The sequence below is a fragment of the Macrobrachium rosenbergii genome, chromosome 43 (genome assembly GCF_040412425.1).
Source record: "Macrobrachium rosenbergii isolate ZJJX-2024 chromosome 43, ASM4041242v1, whole genome shotgun sequence".
NCBI lineage: Eukaryota > Metazoa > Arthropoda > Malacostraca > Decapoda > Palaemonidae > Macrobrachium > Macrobrachium rosenbergii.
The window spans coordinates 31,734,032-31,752,267 of record NC_089783.1 but is presented as its reverse complement, the minus strand read 5'-3'; the positions used below and the strand labels follow the sequence as shown (position 1 = coordinate 31,752,267).

Below are 18,236 nucleotides of genomic sequence, written 5' to 3'. Positions count from 1 at the left end.
AGGAAAGGAAACTCCTTGGGTATCACACTGAGGGAAGAGAAAGATTGGATTTTGAGAAACAATCGTTGTTTGCATGGAAACTAAACCATAGTTAGTTACAGTGCTGTTACTGTGATAGACCATCTCTCTCTCTCTCTCTCTCTCTCTCTCTCTCTCTCTCTCTCTCTCTCCTTCCTTTCTATATACTGTTGAAGTTATTTACTAGTAATTTCAAGTCTAAAAAAATTCATATCTCAATGTGGAATGATGTAAGCAAGCAAAATGGGGGTTGGTTAATTTACTTCAATACTCTAGTCATTGATTCAATCAGAATGAATGTACGCCCTGTTATGACTGTTGAATTCATCCCTAGTCATGTCTAATGTAGTTGGAACTCCTTGTGAGGCATCTAATACCTTATTAGGCCAACTGTGGCCTGTGTTCTAGACGTCAGCGCATACCGACTCTTAACACACGGGCTAAATTTAGTTCGTATTTATTGAATCGCTTAAGTAATAGTAGGTTCTTTTTTACATTTACTTTAGCTTGGCTGCCGTTGGGTAAGCTTTATACAACAGGTATCTATTATGTTCTTGAATCGAATGTTGAGGGACTCGGTGATTTGCATACAGCTCAGATATCTAAAAACTAGTTGTAGTAACAGGGAAATATTGATTCTTATCAAGTTTAGAAAGAGATGGACAGACAGATTAGCTTATCTTTAGCACACCGCTTTTTTTTCGGTGAAACTTAGTGGGTCTCTCTCTCTCTCTCTCTCTCTCTCTCTCTCTCTCTCTCTCTCTCTCTCTCTCTCTCTCTGAGATTGTGATGCTCAATACTAAGAATTTTGCTGCGTTAGACTATCCTGTTATAAAAAAAAAACACACTGTAAGGATGTACACTAACATTAAGGCACGCGTTCATATCAAATCGAATACAGATAGGCAATATCACGTGAATATACTCCGTATAGTATACGCTTCAGTTATGCCAGTTCCGTCATATTGCATAAGTACTTGCAGTTCTAAATCATTTATTTTTATGGGGTGACGGAATTCGACCTGTTTAAGGCAGAATGAAGAAAAACATTACATGTCCATGAAATTGAGATGCATTTATCGTAGCCTATGTAGCCTTGATGTACCAATTTAGCGATTTTAATTCTTGGAAGGAAGATAAGACTCATTCATAAGTAAGAAGTAAAGTTAAACTGTAATTCTTTGAAAGAAAGAAAGGAAAAAAAAAATATCGCCATTAAGGACAGACAAGGAACCGGACATTCCCAGTGGGCGGAAATAGTGCATCGACAATGCAGCATGCGCTGTGTCTGGTGGGCACCAGCGGCCACCCGTAGTCACAGTTGAGTGCCAGTGGTAGTGTGTAGATGGTCAGAGGTGGTCGTCCCTCTCACCCGATGTTTGTGGAGCTTGTATCACCACAAGTTACTGAATCGGTGTGACGTGCAATAAGGATATTTTAGTTGCCTTTCATTTATTAGTTTTTTTGTGTGCATTGAAAAATGATTTCATGAAGTGACGTCTCATATAAATGTTTATTTTCTTTTAGGAAAAGTTACAATCACCTCTTAATGTGATACATATGTACAGTACAGGTGTACAAGGTTTTTAGCGAGTGTGACGTCATATTTCCCGTGCTTTTAGAACGTTTGGGTAATGTTTGTGCGTGTGTGACTTTTATGTGGTGGAATGAGGACCTACTCATAGCCTTCCTAGCCTGACTGATGCGGGAGGCAGAAAGGCGTGCCCCTGCTGCGCATATCCTGCAAGAGAAGTGGCCGAGAAATAAAACCCGAACGACCGGATATAAAAAGAAAGGCGAAGGCGAAGGAAGGCAGCCGCAGCAGCCGCAGCAGAGAGGAGGGGGAGAAGGAGGAGGAAGAGGCATCCTCAACAACCTCAAGAGAAAGGGAAGAGGAGCAGTTCCAGCATCAGGGGGAGGAGAAGGAGGAGGAGGAGGAGGGGGAAGGAGGGAAGTAGTGGAGAGCAATAGCAATAATAATAATAATAATAACAACCAGACTTTTAGTGTGTGTTCCTATGCCCAGGGGTGGTGCATGCCCTTCCCAGTCATGGATTTCTGGCAGCATTTTTTCGGTCTGTCCCACGAAAATAACAACGTGCCCGTTCACCACCATCACCATCATTCGGCACAGCCAGGTGAGTCCTGATCATTAAGTTTCTCTCTGATTCATGATTTAGCGAGTAGGCTAAACGCTTCTCTGCCTTTTCTTAATTTTGTTTTTGGCAGATGACAAGGCTCTGAAGTGCCTAATGACTGCTGAGTCTATTATAATTATTATCATTATTATTATTATTACTATTTTCTTGGCCCTAGACTTTCCAGGTTCCGAAGTAATACTGTAGATAAATGATGGTAAGTGAATCGTAACTTTGTTTGTAGCATTTGTGTCAGCCCCACGGTACTGAACTTTGTTTTATGGTTTTTTCTTAAATTATTATTCAAAAAATATATCGACCACTACACTACATTTGCCTTTTTTTTCTAATCTACTTATGCCAGTAGCAACATGGCTACGCTATATAATATATATATATATATATATATATATATATATATATATATATATATATATATATATATATATATATATAATATATATATATATAATTATGTATGTGTATTATATATGTATGTATGTATGTCCATATAATGTAAATACATACATTCATATATATATACACTGTATGTGTATATATATATATATATATATATATATATATATATATATATATATATATATATATATATATATACATATATATATATATATATATATATAAAAGTATAAATACATATATACATCTATATATATAGTTGGGATCCATTTTGTCCTATTAAGGAAGCGAGACATGGAATCACCCTCCCCGTATTGGTCATAAAAGGTAGGTTTTCTTGGTTCCTACCTCATAATGGGGTCTGGAAAAGGAGCAGAAACCCCAAAGAGGTTTGTTATAGGGTCTTTTATAGGATCCCCGATCCTTGGAAGAAAAAATGACTAAAATAAAGGACGAGAGATTTCGAGTTTTTATCCGTTTGTTTTTGTACTTTCTTATCCATTTGTTATTGTACTTCGTCAATGTGGATTTTTAAGGCATCTAAACACTTCTCATTTCCCTAACCTGAGAATGTTTGTCTTTTTCCATTTGATTCTGTCGTCTGTCAAAAGTTTTCACAGTTTAGTGGTCCATTTTTGGGGCACACCCTCAGAAAGTAGCCCTTTTTACACATAAGGCGTTTCACTGAAGATATTTTTCATGGATGGCAATTAATTGTCCTCGTTCCCAGCTACGAGAAATAGATGTAGGCTTGCCATTTGTTATGAGATACATAGCTTCTCTAGAATTACCAGGCTGCAATGAATTTATCACAGATGATATCGGGCAATGTAAGATCATGAAAACATACGTTGACATTATCGCACATCTATCAAGATGCATCTCACATATGAAAATATATATATATCTTGTCTTGTTGAGAATGCCATGCAGATTGTTTTTGGGAGTGCCATTGTGTGAGGCCCAAGCGAGGCATTATTACCAAGTACAGTTTGACAGCAGTTTTTTCTAGTGTGGTGGTTAAGTCTTGTATGTGGTCGAGGGTGTGAAACGTGTCCACTATATTATCGAGAAACCCTTTTAGAAGACGATAAAACTTAACCCCACCTATCCAGTTTTTTATAGAGTCCTTTTTCTACCCCATGACTGTCCTACTAGTTACACTTAACGAGAAATAGTGAGGCTTGCAAGAGGTTACCAAAGATTTTCGAACTTTGTTGCTCTGCAACAGTTTATTTTTAGTTTTTATCTTGTAGCAATCTTTGAATCTTTCAAGTCTTGCTACTGTGGGACAGTCAGTTGAAGTATTTCAAACACACAAATGATGAAATTTTCATTGTTTTTCGTTCTGAATGCAGTTTTGCCACTTGATTTGTTCCTGTCAATTCTCACGTTGATAACGGTCTCGCTTCTTGTTTGGAGAGAGAACCTGATGGAAAACCCACCTTTTGGAGTAAAGTTACCTTATCTAATGTTGACAAGGTATCAGAGAGAGAGAGAGAGAGAGAGAGAGTCGTTTCTTGTTTCTTTGTGCTGCATTATCGGTTGGACAATGGTGGGAAAACATTTTTCAAATTTTTGTTTTATAGCTTCCAGATCAAATGCTTTCAATATGAAGTCCTTAAAGTAATATATTGATATCAAATTATTGCAGTCTTTTTGACGGTTTATTCAGGATATAATAAATGCTAAGGAAGTGGCAGTAGTAGATTACGCAGAGTAGCGTTTGGACTTCCCTTTTCAGAAGCTTCAATAATCATTGTCCAATCGACAGTAGTCTACTCCTCCCTCTCCTGATCTTTAATGGCCCTTCATTATATTCTATTGAACTCGACTGTCACTCAGAGAGAGAGAGAGAGAGAGAGAGAGAGAATTCTCAACCCTCTCAGGAGTAGTTCCGTTCAAGTTCCCAAGCCCCGTCATTAAAGACTAATGTACCCTTTGGAGGTTAATGGATGGCAAGAAGTGCCGTTGCTTTTTATTGCTCCTTAAAGGAAGCCAGACTTACATTGACTGTTTGGTTAACATCATCCTGCAAGAGCCATGGACATAACTTGAGCTAGACATTATAAGTCTTTTGTAACTAGAGTAAAACTGCTACCAGATTTTTCACTTAACGTTAGACAGCAACACGGAAAATGGCGTCCAACATTCCGTGTTGTCTTAAAAGCAACGTTCCGTACGTTAGCTTAAATTAACGCTGTTGGCTTGATTCCTCTGAACATTGGTGCTTCAGTGATCTGAAGTTGTTTTTTCCTTTATTTAATTTTTGATGTAAGGTTGAACTTTCTCGTGTTATATATATTTCTTCACTGAATTTCGTTCGGTGGACTGACTCTCTCTCTCTCTCTCTCTCTCTCTCTCTCTCTCTCTCTCTCTCTCTCTCTCTCTCCCCATTGGTTAGATTATAGTTGGAGTTGACATATTGCTGTCCGAAAGCCATTGAAAGGGTGACGAAAGACTCAAATTTACTTCATTAATACTTTTATTTTCTCTTATTTTCAATATTTTTATTTTTTTTTTCAATTATTTTTTTTATATTGTAGTTTACGCTTCTTTGTGATAGGTGTTTTCCGTGACGTATACGAAATATTTTCATGTAGCAACGTTGTATATTTTAACGCCTATTTTTTAAATGAAAAACCGTTAACTTCTAAGTAATGGTTTGTTTACAGTAATATCGACCATATTTTTTGTACTGCATAGTACTGATGATGACGATGATGATGATGATGCATGAAAAATATTAGGAAGTTCCCTTTAAAATAAAACTGCATTCCTGCGGCGCATGTTGCCATTTTGGATAAAACCTTACTAAGGTCGTCTTTGTATGTTAAAGAGGAAATAACTTTATTGGTAATTTCGTTTCACGTGATATGTTAGGAAATAGTTCCCGTCATGATAGGAAATGAATGAAGATTGAAAGTAAGTCACTGGAACAAGCTTTCACCCTCCATAAAGATCGAGGAAATTATTTTTTATGTTGATCTTCTTGAGAAGGAAATAACGGTACAAGACAGACGAAGTCGGTATCTTTGTTTGTCACATGACCTGTATTTATTTAGATTTAACTCTTCGTGGTTTGATAGTTGTTTATGTTATCTATTTAGATTCCGTTTTTTAATTTTCAGTTGATTTTGTTACATTGACTTCTTTGTTGATTTAGATGTTTTAACAGCCATTCTTTCGATATTCAAATTAAATTTCTTACGTATGAAGTTGGAGATATATAACATTACGCGAAGCAGTTAAGATACACTATTGGTCATCTATGACGAGCTTGATGTTTACTGTGCACTGTAAATTTTATTATGAAATTGATCGAGGGATTTGCATTATGCCTTTCTTCGGCTGCTCGAGTGTTTCTTTTTACTCGTGAATCCAGGCAGCATCTCTCTCTCTCTCTCTCTCTCTCTCTCTCTCTCTCTCTCTCAATTACATCATTGATCTAGGGGTTCAGAGAGAGAGAGAGAGAGAGAGAGAGAGAGAGAGAGAGATTGTGTGCTTCGAATGATGTTGACGTCTCTTCCGGCCTTGGCATTGAGGTTAGTAGGTCGGCAAACCGGTTTCCAAGGGCTCTTATTAGTTGACTAACAATAGGTAAAAGAGGCACCATCTCTCATGTTTTTTTTTTCCTTTAATTCAAACACGTGCAGTTCGTGCGTTCTTCCTACTACTTCATTGCAGGTGTAGTTTCTTTCCCCATCCTCTCGTCGTAGGGATTCCCATCTTATCTGTGTAGTTTTTTCTTTCCTGCGCACAATCGCTCTCTCTCTCTCTCTCTCTCTCTCTCTCTCTCTCTCTCTCTCTCTCTCTCTCTCTCTCTCTACAAGCTACTCACGTTGTCTTCTGCAGTCCGTGCGTTGCATCAGGCGTTCTCTCTCTCTCTCTCTCTCTCTCTCTCTCGGTATGTGAGGTTATTGATGTAATGAGAGGGCTGTCACGAGTACAAGGTTGAAGAAACGCAGGTGTCGTTGTGGTTTTTCCAATCTTTGTTTAATAGCATTTATGACGTTTTCTGGTGAAATGGTCGAACGGCAGAAGAGGTAAAATTGACCATTTTTCATTTGTGAGGTTTTCCTCGTTCACACCTCTTCAGGTGAGAGATGATGTTTAATTTTCATTGAAGTTTACAGTAGAGATTAAATCAGTCTGTCGAATTTCTGTTATTGCTGTACTGCGTATTTACTGATTCAAATAAGTGTCAATGACTAAACGGATATAGGGGAGACAGTGTCAATCCCTAATTATGACTCATCATTTATAAATGGCAATTAAATAATTGTGTAATTCAGTCCTATGGGGTGTATATATATATATATATATATATATATATATATATATATATATATATATATATATATATATATATATATATATATATAGATATATATTGTGTGTATGCGTGTTTTTGTCTCTGTCTACACACAACTAGGTAGTATAGGTGGTAACTTAGTCTAGAATATATCGCTATGGTCTCGCGGAGAGAGAGAGAGATTTATTTTTAAACTCCCAGATGGTCTCCCGTAATACTTTGTTGTAATGACACCCTGGGTACAGAAGACTCAATCTGTAACCCCCCCTCCCCTCCCGGCGGCACTGTGGACATTATTTATTTGATAACTGTTAAGTGGAAAGGAAAATATGATCGTGGTTAAGTTCATGCTTAATTAATGCCAAGTCATTTTGGAACCAAGTCTCTCTCTCTCTCTCTCTCTCTCTCTCTCTCTCTCTCTCTCTCTCTCTCTCAAACACACACACACACACACACACACACACACACACACACACACACACACACACACACACACACACACACGAGGAAATCAATCCGTCTCTATACTGTAGGTTCGAATGTTGTCTGAGTAGATGTTCTTGTATATAATTTATTTTAGATGTAAGTTATGTGGCTTAATATTAATTGTGTAAAATTAGTGAAAAAAATATATATATATATATATATATATATATATATATATATATATATATATATATATATATAATACACACTTATACACAATGTCTACATGAGAATGTATGAAAAAATGATAGGCTATATAGGCCAATTCTCTCTCTCTCTCTCTCTCTCTCTCTCTCTCTCTCTCTCTCTCTCTCTCTCTCTCTCTCTCTCTCTCTCTCTCATGGTTTAGTTAATGACGTACTGAGTAGTAGTGTGACTCACCAAGCCAGCTGTGTTCTTGCAGTTCAGGGGAACAAAGTGTGCTGTAACATTCTAGGATGAAAGAGAGAACGAGAGAAAGGATACCGGAAATTTCCATATCAGTGCCTTCATGAATGTGTCTTCAGGGGTTATGGTGAAGAAAAGTAGGAAGGTAAGAGGATTGGGATTCCCTTCCTGGGATGGCCGGACCACGGTATTTTCCCCAGTGCCCTTCGGAGGGCTTACTCACGCCGTCTTCTGGAACTCACTCACACCCTTTCATTGACCCGTTTTCGTCATCTTGACTCGCGCTCGGAAGTCCTTAGGTGGTATGACCACATAGCGTTAATCTCTTGGGTGTTTTCCTTCTTATTAAAATTTTTTTTGTTTACTAAGCGTAAGACGTCTGCTGTGAGCATCGTACATCATCTGACCTTTGTGTTACCTCAAAGCTTTGCTAGTGTTTTGTTTATGGGTAAGTCCCGATAATGAATCCATTAGCTACATTTGCTAAATGAAATTCTCAAACGGGATTGAAATACCAGAAATAGCAGCTTTCGATATTCCCGAAAGATGAAACCAGCCTTGCAGTCGCGACGATGCACGAGGCGCAGTTCCTCTTTTGCCACTTTGGAAAGTATATTTTTGAAGACGAATTGCTGTGGTAGTGCATACTCTTGGAGCCTTCTCAATTAGTAGTCCTTCTATTATGACTTGATTTCTGTCATCGAATTTTTGTTCCACATTTTGATACCCACATTATCTCATTGAAACCAGAGAATACTAAAATCAAGGGAAAGCTCATTTTGTTAAGAGTTCAGTGGGCCAGAACTTGCAAAACGTAAATACCTGTAGTAATGAAACACTTTTGTTCTCAGTATCGTGTAATAGGAATTTAGACAAATCGCATGGTTAAGCCGATGCAAGTCTTAGGGAGGATAGAGAATAGTGATTATTATTATTATTATATTATTATTATTATTATTATTATTATTATTATTATTATTATTATTATTATTATTATTATTATTATTAACATTTGTGTGACACGTGCCGCGTAAAAGGATGTCATGCTAATGGTTATTTTTTTTCTTTGGCAGGTACGTTAATTGGATCGCACCTGTTTGTGAAGAAACATAGTGATAAAGGTAATAACGTTAAGAGCCCCCAAGGTAAGGCCTGTCAAGGTAAGGCCTTCCAAGGTAAAGTCAAGAGAGTGGCCTTTAAAGGACTCCATTGGAAGAGTGAAGGGTGCCGTGTCAGTACACCAGGTGAATTATTTTCATTTCAATACTTTTACATTTTTTGTTTATTTTTGTTGTTCATCGATTACTGTTTTTTTTTTAATATTTAAATTTTACATTTTTTAAAACTATATACTTTCCTATTTTTCTTCCTTTTCGATCCGTCGCAACTGAAATACAAAGATTGGTGTATTATTTAGGTCTCAAACTTTCAAAATAATCTGTGGCTTTTAGGGTTTTTAAATTTCTGGTTTTATGATATAATTGTAAAAATAAAACAGGAAAGGGTTTGTATTTAGTCCATAAAAATAAAGCGTATTTTGTTTCAGAATAATAAAATCGAGCCAAACTATGTTAATAGAAAGTTTAACCTGAAGAGGTCAACTTAAAGACCAGAAAGCAAATGCAACCTGAACCCAGTTAATAACAGAATTTCCTCCCGCTGTCCCAAGCAGAAGAATAATTCTCGATTTCCACTTCCCTTCTTGGTGCGCTAGGTCTGACACATTTAATTATTGTTACGAGTAGGTATCACGCTGAGTTAGTCATATGGGTCTTTTAAATGTTTCCTGTCACGTCGCTTGAAGATAGGTGTTGGTTCTAGACTGGACCATGGAAGACATTTGTTGGATTCATATTGGACCTTGGAAGATGGTAAGTGTTGGTTTTAAACTGGATCTTGGAAGACTTCTGTTTGTTTCAGACAGAACCTTGGAAGACAGTTGTTCGTCTCAGGCTAGACTTTCGAAACTAGATGTTGATTTAGGCAAGACCTACACCATTGGACCGTTAATGCAGTTGGCAACTTGTTTGTTATAGGATTTAGAACTGGACTGTTGCCATTCACCCAAGTTCTTGTCATTAAATTATAGCGCAGATTGGATGGATTTGGTTCTGGGCTAGTACCAGCACGTTATAGTTTCACGCTCTTAGACTGGTCTGTTGTGGAATATACCTAGACCGTGGTTGTGGGTGAAATGCTTCGATCCAAGTTGCTTACGCTTAAAAACTTTGTGGAATTTTGAATTGGATTCTTTTGAGTAAATCGTCTGAATTGTATGTGGTTACTTGAAAATTGCAATCATCAGTTTATTCCGTTAATTAAAAAAAATTGCAAATAATTAGTAAGAGCATCGATTAACTCCATCAGGTTAATCGACGTCCCTCCATAAAATGTCTTTACTCTGAAATTCGAGCTTGACCGTGTTGTTTTAAGCGTTCCTTTTTCACGTAAGGGTCTACAGGCTTGCTTCATAAGAATGTGTGCTCGTGCTCAGTCTAAACATTAATAATTATGTGGAATATATCGATGTCCTTCTCCTTTAGAAAAGTTCCACTTGCAAGTTACTAGTATAACAAGAACATCACTAATATGTAGCTGACCAGAAACCGTTAAACCTCCGAAAATTCATATATTTTGTAATCTATCGCTAAGATAAATCCAACAATTCTTGAGAGATCCCGCTAAATTCACACACACACACACACACACACACACACACACACACACACACACACACACACACACACACACACACACACACACACACACTCTCTTGTTTACAGCTTCGTTAACGGCGGTAATTCTGAGGATCTTGGATTATACAGTGGCACAGCAACGTAGGTTGCAGTTGATGATCGGTACCAATTTAATAGGATTTAGAACTGCGCTTCCGTAGTTAGCAGTGTTGATTGCGGGTCGTATTTCAGCTGCTAATCCTATAATTATCAGGTGCGGATTTGATTCCGAACGCAGTCGTTCGTGTCTATTGCACGTACGCCATGGCAGTGCAGAATGCATGCTGGTGGTTTAACGCAAAGCTAAACTCTCTCTCTCTCTCTCTCTCTCTCTCTCTCTCTCTCTCTCTCTCTCTCTCTCTCTCTCTCTCTCTCAATATGAATTTTGTTGAAATATGTATTTTTGTTGTGTATGGGTTTTTTGTAATTCAGTTTTTAACAGTTTTCCATATCTGCACCTCTTCGTGGTGACCCCTATACCAATTCTGACCAGACCTGACCCCCTACTAGAAGGTAGTGAAGTACCAAAGTTCATTGCGTGAGTTCTCATTTGGACATTGTACGTTAAGAGGAAAAGTCTCTGGGACGTTTTTGCGTGTGTTAACATGTGGAGTAGGGTAGGGACGTTTTTTTTTTTATGCTTTACCTATAGTTTACTTTTAATGTCATATTGTTTGGGATCGTGTCTCACGCTGCTTTAGTTACTGTGTGAGTAACCAAGGCAACGATTTTATTCTGTTTTATTTACATATTGTTCACTACTAAAACAGACAATTAAAACAGTTTATGATTTTTAAAGATAGAGAGAGGGGGGGAGGGGGGTTTTTTCTGTCCGCACGTTTTTCTGTCCGCCCTCAGATCTTAAAAACTACTGAGGCTAGAGGGCTGCAAGTTAGTATGTTGATCATCCACCCTCCAATCATCAGACATACCAAATTGCAGCCCTGTAGCCTTAGTAGGTTTTATTTTAGTTGAGGTTAAAATTAGCCATAATCTTGCTTCTGGCAACGATATAGGATAGGCCACCACCGGACCGTGGTTAAAGTTTCATGGACCGCGGCTCTTACAGCATTATACCGAGACCACCGAAAGGTAGATCCATTTTTAGTGGCTATGATTAGCCTATACGCTGTAGCGGCTGTACAGAAAACTCGAATGCGCCGAAGAAACTTCGGCGCATTGTTTACTTGTTCCTTCTTGCATGTGCCAGCTCAGTGCTCTCTCTCTCTCTCTCTCTCTCTCTCTCTCTCGCTGTTATTACCAAGTGGACTTCTTAAGAATATAAATAAATTTTTTCCTCTTCAGTGAAAAATCTCTCTCTCTCTCTCTCTCTGCCAAAAACTATACCAGGAAAATTAAGGAAAGCACACAGGACATTAATCCACCACGCACCAGCATCGATAATGCAGCGTCTATTCAATGCGCTACCAGCTCATCTGAGGAACATAACAGGAGTGAGCGTAGATGTGTTTAAGAATAAGCTCGACAAATATCTAAGATGCATCCCAGACCATCCAAGACTGGAAGATGCAAAATATACCGGAAGATGCGTCAGCAATTCTCTGGTAGACATCAAAGGTGCCTCACACTGAGGGACCAGGGGCAACCCGAACGAATTGTAAGGTCTGTAAGGTAAGGTCTCTCTCTCTCTCTCTCTCTCTCTCTCTCTCTCTCTCTCTCTCTCTCTCTCTCTCTCTCTCTCTCTCTCTCATTTATTAGGTCAAAGGCGCCGTAACTCTGGTACCATCGTCTTGTAACTTGGTGTCATTATCCAATTTTCCCTTCACCTTGCTCCCTAGGATAACTTTTCGTCCCTTTCCATACATCCTCAGTTACGAAGTCGATTAGGATACCCTGGCAAAAGTTAATGGCCTTTGATCATCCAGGTCGCTCTTACACTATACCCTCATGCGTAATTGATTGGTCATGGAGATAATTATGATTGTGGTATTGTTTTTAAGAGCATTTTGCACATTCATTTCTGTTAAGCCATTGCTCCATCTTCGTGTGTTTAATAAAGTAGGAACATTGTTTGTTAGCGGAAGATTTCACAGATGAAATAACTTGGAAGCATTTAACATTTTAAAATGCTTAATATACAGACTTACGTATAGCTTGCACAAGTAGTAACCTAGATAATTAGGAGAGGACTACGTGAATGTTACAAGGCTAAAGACGTCACTTGTAAAGTAGAATTATGCCCAGAGGAATACGTGATTTGTGTGTCGTAAGGCCGATACACCATTGCATTGCTTTCACTTTTTCTTTGTGATGCTCTTAAAAAGCCATTAGTCTCATTAGGAGGAGGAATTGGGAATGAATTCCATTTGAGAATAGACGAACGTTGAATTCATAAAAAATCCACAAGGATGTGTAATTCAGCTGTTATTTGATAGTAATTCAATTTTCAAGGAACAAATTGATTAAAAAGGGTTATTAAATCCCTCCGTATTAAATTCGTCAATTTTTTAAGGAACAGAGACAACAAAGGAAGATTTTATTAGTGTTGAAAATCTTATAATTCCTGACTAAGTGAGGAGAGAATGTGTTGACCTTCCTGGGAGTGGCACACGAAAAGTTTTTATTTATCATTTCTTTGTTGTAGAGATGGGTGGAGGTCAGGAGAGGAAGGGGGAAGATGCTAGGTCAGTGTTCTGTCGAGGGTCAGAGGTCACACGTCGAAAGAGAAAGTCCGAGTTGGCTTTATGAAAAGCATATGGTGCAAGTGACTCAGTCTAAATGATTATCAGCGCAGAAATTCAGCACATTTGTGTTCGATTGGTTGGGGGATAGTAAAGGGTAAATTGTTTAGCCGGTACTTTTTTCATCCTTCATTCAAGTGATTAAAATATCAATATCCCGACTGATATATACTACTACTACTACTACTACTACTACTACTACTCATTGAAACAAATTGCTCTACATGTAGAGCAGTGAACTTGAATCTGTGCCCAGTCATCTTAATTATATTTTCGCTTTCTGGAAAAGACCCAGTTAATATCTGTGACTTTATCAGAGATATTAATAGCAGTGTTTTTTCGTCCAGTATTAATAGCATTACTATTGTAGTTAAAGCGCAGTTAGGGTAAAATCCAAAAGCCAGCGTGAAATAAAGTAGCTAGGGTTTGGACCATAAGTATGTTGGTTTTGAAAGAAAATGAAACCTATAAAGACAAAGTTTAATGTAACTTATGTCGGTAGAATCAGTGAAATTGTTAACAGTAATAACCTTTTTGAAGTGCGGCTTAGGATATAAATGAACTCCTGACGAGATTAAGGCCATCAGTGTAACGAAAACATTCCCATAGCAGACAGACAGACTGATATTTTATATTGAGAATAGGTTCCGTTTTTTTAATATTCTTATATGTAATACTGATTATATAGTTTGTGAATGTTTCCTGACGGTTTAGTATTGTTCAAAAATATATTTTTTCTTATACACATCGTGTTTGCGTTCAATAGATTGGACTTGAATGCATTCGTCGTTCAGTTGGTCGAAGTCTAAAAAAAAATCTTTCCAAAATTTCTCACCAAATTTCATACTTTAGTAGTTTGTATTGTGTTGGGGGGGGGGGACATTGTGCGTGATAATTTGTATGTGTATACATTTTTAGGCAGTGCGAATCAGTTGGTCGAAGTATAAAAAAAAATCTTTCCAAAATTTCTCACCAGATTTCATACTTTAGTAGTTTGTATTGTGTTGGGGGGGGGGACATTGTGCGTGATAATTTGTATGTGTATACATTTTTAGGCAGTGCGAAATGGCTACTGTAGTGGCATTATTTATCTCAGATCAGAAAGGAAAATAGCAAGAATTCGATTGGATTGGTTAAGAAGCAGTGACTCCTGCACATATACTGTATAGGCTACACCATAAAAAAAACCGTTGTGTACGTCTAAGGAGAAATTAAATATTCAGAAATGTTTCATAACTTTACTGTATAGGAAAAGTCAAATACCTGAATCTCATGGGGTCTCTTAATATTTTTTCTGATGTGCTTATCAACGTACATACACATTATGTATATAGCCTATATGCGGCTGTAGATTACTATACATACACAGCCCTATATTAAGATATTTTACTTAATTTTCACAGATTTTAGCATTAGTAAATAAAAACTTCATTATTTAATTATTATGCAGTACCGTATCTGGAGGCTCTTCTCACAAAAGGATTAAACGTTTTGAGTTGTGGTCTCAAATTGGAGTTGCTTGGTCTCTCTCTCTCTCTCTCTCTCTCTCTCTCTCTCTCTCTCTCTCTCTCTCTCTCTCTCTCTCTCTCTCTCTCTCTCTCTCTCTCCCCGATGATTTTTAAAACAAGCTTACCGAATCTGAATGAAATGGTATTTATTTGTAATTTGTATCGTACGCCAAGCTGACATGAACCAGGTAAAGATACGCAGCAGAGCTTTTCGAGAACAACGTCCTTTTGAAATCACGAGTAATCAGAAGCGGTTTGGGGCTGATCTGTTATATATAGAACCCTTTGTCTGTATAGTCGGCCTCTCCAAGCGTATGGCTGTGTCGTAAGGGAAAGGGAAGAGTAGATTGAACGTTTATTGGAGAGAGAGAGAGAGAGAGAGAGAGAGAGAGAGAGAGAGAGAGAGAGAGCACACTTATGAATTCAGTACCGTTATGGTTTACGCAAGAACGACTGACGAATCGACAATTGGCTTGAGAATTTTAGTTGAATGTTGAGGTCGTGGGCGTCTGATTCAACTTTTTTGTTTTTATTTGTGTGGCTCATGGCGTCATCAGCTGTGTGGTCTAAATGTCTATGGAAGGTAATCGCTGCCATTGCTATATCTGCATTTCGAATCCACTGTTGGTTCCGATACGACAGACCGTGACGATGCCATACATCTGGATGAAGCTTGTTCTCTCTTAACAGGCCTTCAAAGACTACATTGCTGTGCTTTATGCCCTGTGAATAGCCATACATCCAAACGCATCCTTTATTCTTCATCTGAGTTTAGTATAAGAATTATTCCAACACCAGTTAAATTGGAATTAATGTGGCTTCTTAAAGGATAAGATTGCTTTGCTTGGACAATTTTGATAAATGTTAGCGAGATTGAAAGTAATGTTCGTGCAAAGTTACAGCAGCAGAAGGAAATAAGTAACTTTCCAGTACAGTCTATGTAGCAAATTAGAAATAAATTAGAAAATAAAAATGGAAATGATCACGATAAAAAAAAGTAAAACTGTTGTGAGAACGAATGCTAGCGACGTGTGATTAAGAGAGGGGGGAAAAGGCTTGAATATCTCTCTCTCTCTCTCTCTCTCTCTCTCTCTCTCTCTCTCTCTCTCTCTCTCTCTCTCATTGCAAATAATGCTAGTTTGCTTATTCATCATTTACATTGACCTCAGGATGTGATGCGAAGTGGACCATAAACAGTTGCCAGATGTGTGGATATTTTAAAGATACGCACTTAACTTTCCGATACTATAGTTAATGGAAGCTGCAGGGATAAAAAGAGTTTTATTGTTTAGCAACTGCATTCTTTCATTATATTTAATAGTAAGAGTAATAGCAATAGTAGGAGTAGCGCAGTGGTTTGCGTAGTAAGTGTATTTTGTTCACTCGATCATACGTGAAATGGTGTCAAGGTTAGTCAAGGTACCCTTCACCCAAGCTTTGGTAACTTTTTCGCCCATCTTCCTGGGAATGTTACTGTAATAAATCCGTTATTTAGGTATTTTGTTTTTTACAGTCTTCGTTGTAGGGAAATTGTTCCATTTTGAATTAAGAAAAATCGTTTATACTAGCAAATTAGCTTGTAATCTTAAATACTGAGTTATATGTATGGCCAGTTATTATTATTGTACTATTATTACTGTTTGTTAAAATTTCAAGGTAACGTTATTCACATATGATAATGATTTACGGGCTGACGGTAATTACTGACAAAAGCGCTGTCCTTGCTTTCACTACCACCATAAGGATGTACTGCAATCTATATGCAAATGTTGTAATGATGGCTGGCTTTTTTTTTCTCTCCAAATGAACCCTTCAAAGACTGTGAAGTAATGTTTTGTTTTTCATCTGCCTTTCTGTATACCCGTGGGAGTCACATCTGCATAGGTAGGAAGGTCATCTTGACCTTTTTAGAGAAACCAATGGTTAAAATTATCTTTTATGTAAATTATTGCTTTTACATTGAATTTAGGTAAGATGCTTGCTTGCTTTTGGAGTAAAAAAATTGACTGTGATTATTGAAGATGTTATGAATTTAAGGCGTTCAGCAAGAGACAATTAGAATTAAGGTCCCACATTTAGAAGAGAACTGTCTCTATTTAAAAAGAAATAAGCCATTTTAATTCTGTTACTTAATTATAAAAGATAATTCCCTCACCCACAGAAATACCATCGCCTCTTCTAATTTTAGGAATAAAAGGAAAATTCCACACCAGCGTCAAAGGAAAAAATCATCTCCTCTAAACAAAGATAATTAAAATGCCAGAGTAATTAAATTCCACACCTTACACAGTAATAAAAATCATTTTGGCATGATTTATATTTCCCAGTCATGACAAAACAGTGAAAGATATTTTGTTGCTCACAGAGAAACATAGAACTTGATCCACAACGTTGAAAGAAATTAATCCAGACGTTTTCTCGTCCACCAAGAAAAGAAAAAATTATTCTACCTATTTCACAGCACTGGCTGAGGAAAAATTCTACGAGCGAGTTCTTTTGCAGCGCTAACTCACTTCGAAATTTTAATGTGCTGGTACAGGGTACAAACAACCCCAGCACTTCAGCCCATTAGGGCCCCGAGCATAGTTTGTAACTTTCTTGTAGTTGGTTGCTCGCTGAATGACGAGTTCGTGTAAAAACTCGCAGGTGATTTATGTTATTTCGGGAGCGATGTTGTCAGTAGTCGAGATAACTACTATTGTTTTATGGTCTTTCGAAACTGAGGCTATTTCAGTTTCTTGAGAGTTAGTACGTTTATGCATGTGCTTGGATGTGCTGTATCCATGTATTGGACCACACACACACACAAGCACTATATATATATATATATATATATATATATATATATATATATATATATATATATATATATATATATATATATATATATATATATATATATATACATGAAAATAAGAAGGCCCATAAAACACTATTTAAACGTTGAAACCATATATTTCGGGCACTTGTTTCTGTGCCCTGTTCACTGGTAGAATATGGACAGGTGGAAAGTTACAATGGTATATATACAAAAACATGAAGGTGTGGCTTTAGGCCTCCGATGTTATGGAGGTGGCGTTTCTTAAGAAGGAGGAGAATGACCAAATTCCTAGTGGTTTTGGCCTCATTAGCTCCCGTTTGGCGATGGATCTGGCGGTCTTGTTTCTTGGGTCTTCTTCTTCAGGAGGGGTTTGAGGATTAAGGTGTCGATGGCGTCCGATTTCCAATGTCCTCCTGACAGGTTCATATTGTTGGTTTGATTGATGATAGCAGATTCCAGCATCTTTCTTTTGTACGGACAGCTACTCTTGAAAACCAATTCCGCCCCACTCCAGTTAATGACATGCCCTGTATTTCTGATATGTAGGAAAATTCCCGAACTCTCCGAAGGTAATGTACTGATCTTTTGTGCTCTGTTATTCTTTGCGAGAGCGATCTACCTGTCTCACCTACATAGATGTCATGACAATTGCTACACGGTATCTTGTAAACTCCGGCTTCTTCCTTTTTGTTATTTAAGTATACGT

The 18,236-nt window shown here is 37.6% G+C and overlaps 1 protein-coding gene across 21 annotated transcripts in view; it reads left to right on the top strand.

Moving 5' to 3' along the window:
* The window catches only part of trc (Serine/threonine-protein kinase tricornered), a 148,663-nt gene that overhangs the window by 87,678 nt on the left and 42,749 nt on the right, over positions 1-18,236 (top strand). For 8 of the 21 annotated variants that reach the window (XM_067086933.1, XM_067086936.1, XM_067086931.1 and 5 more), the window contains exons 2-3: positions 1,546-2,156; positions 8,838-9,008. The exons of 5 other annotated variants lie outside the window; for them this stretch is intronic. In XM_067086933.1, coding sequence (XP_066943034.1) covers positions 1,721-2,156; positions 8,838-9,008 — 607 coding nt within the window. In that variant the 5' untranslated portion in view covers positions 1,546-1,720. Of the gene's footprint in view, positions 1-1,340; positions 1,433-1,545; positions 2,157-8,837; positions 9,009-18,236 lie in introns of those variants that run through there. 8 more of the 21 variants (XM_067086943.1, XM_067086938.1, XM_067086941.1 and 5 more) reach the window with 4 other exon arrangements.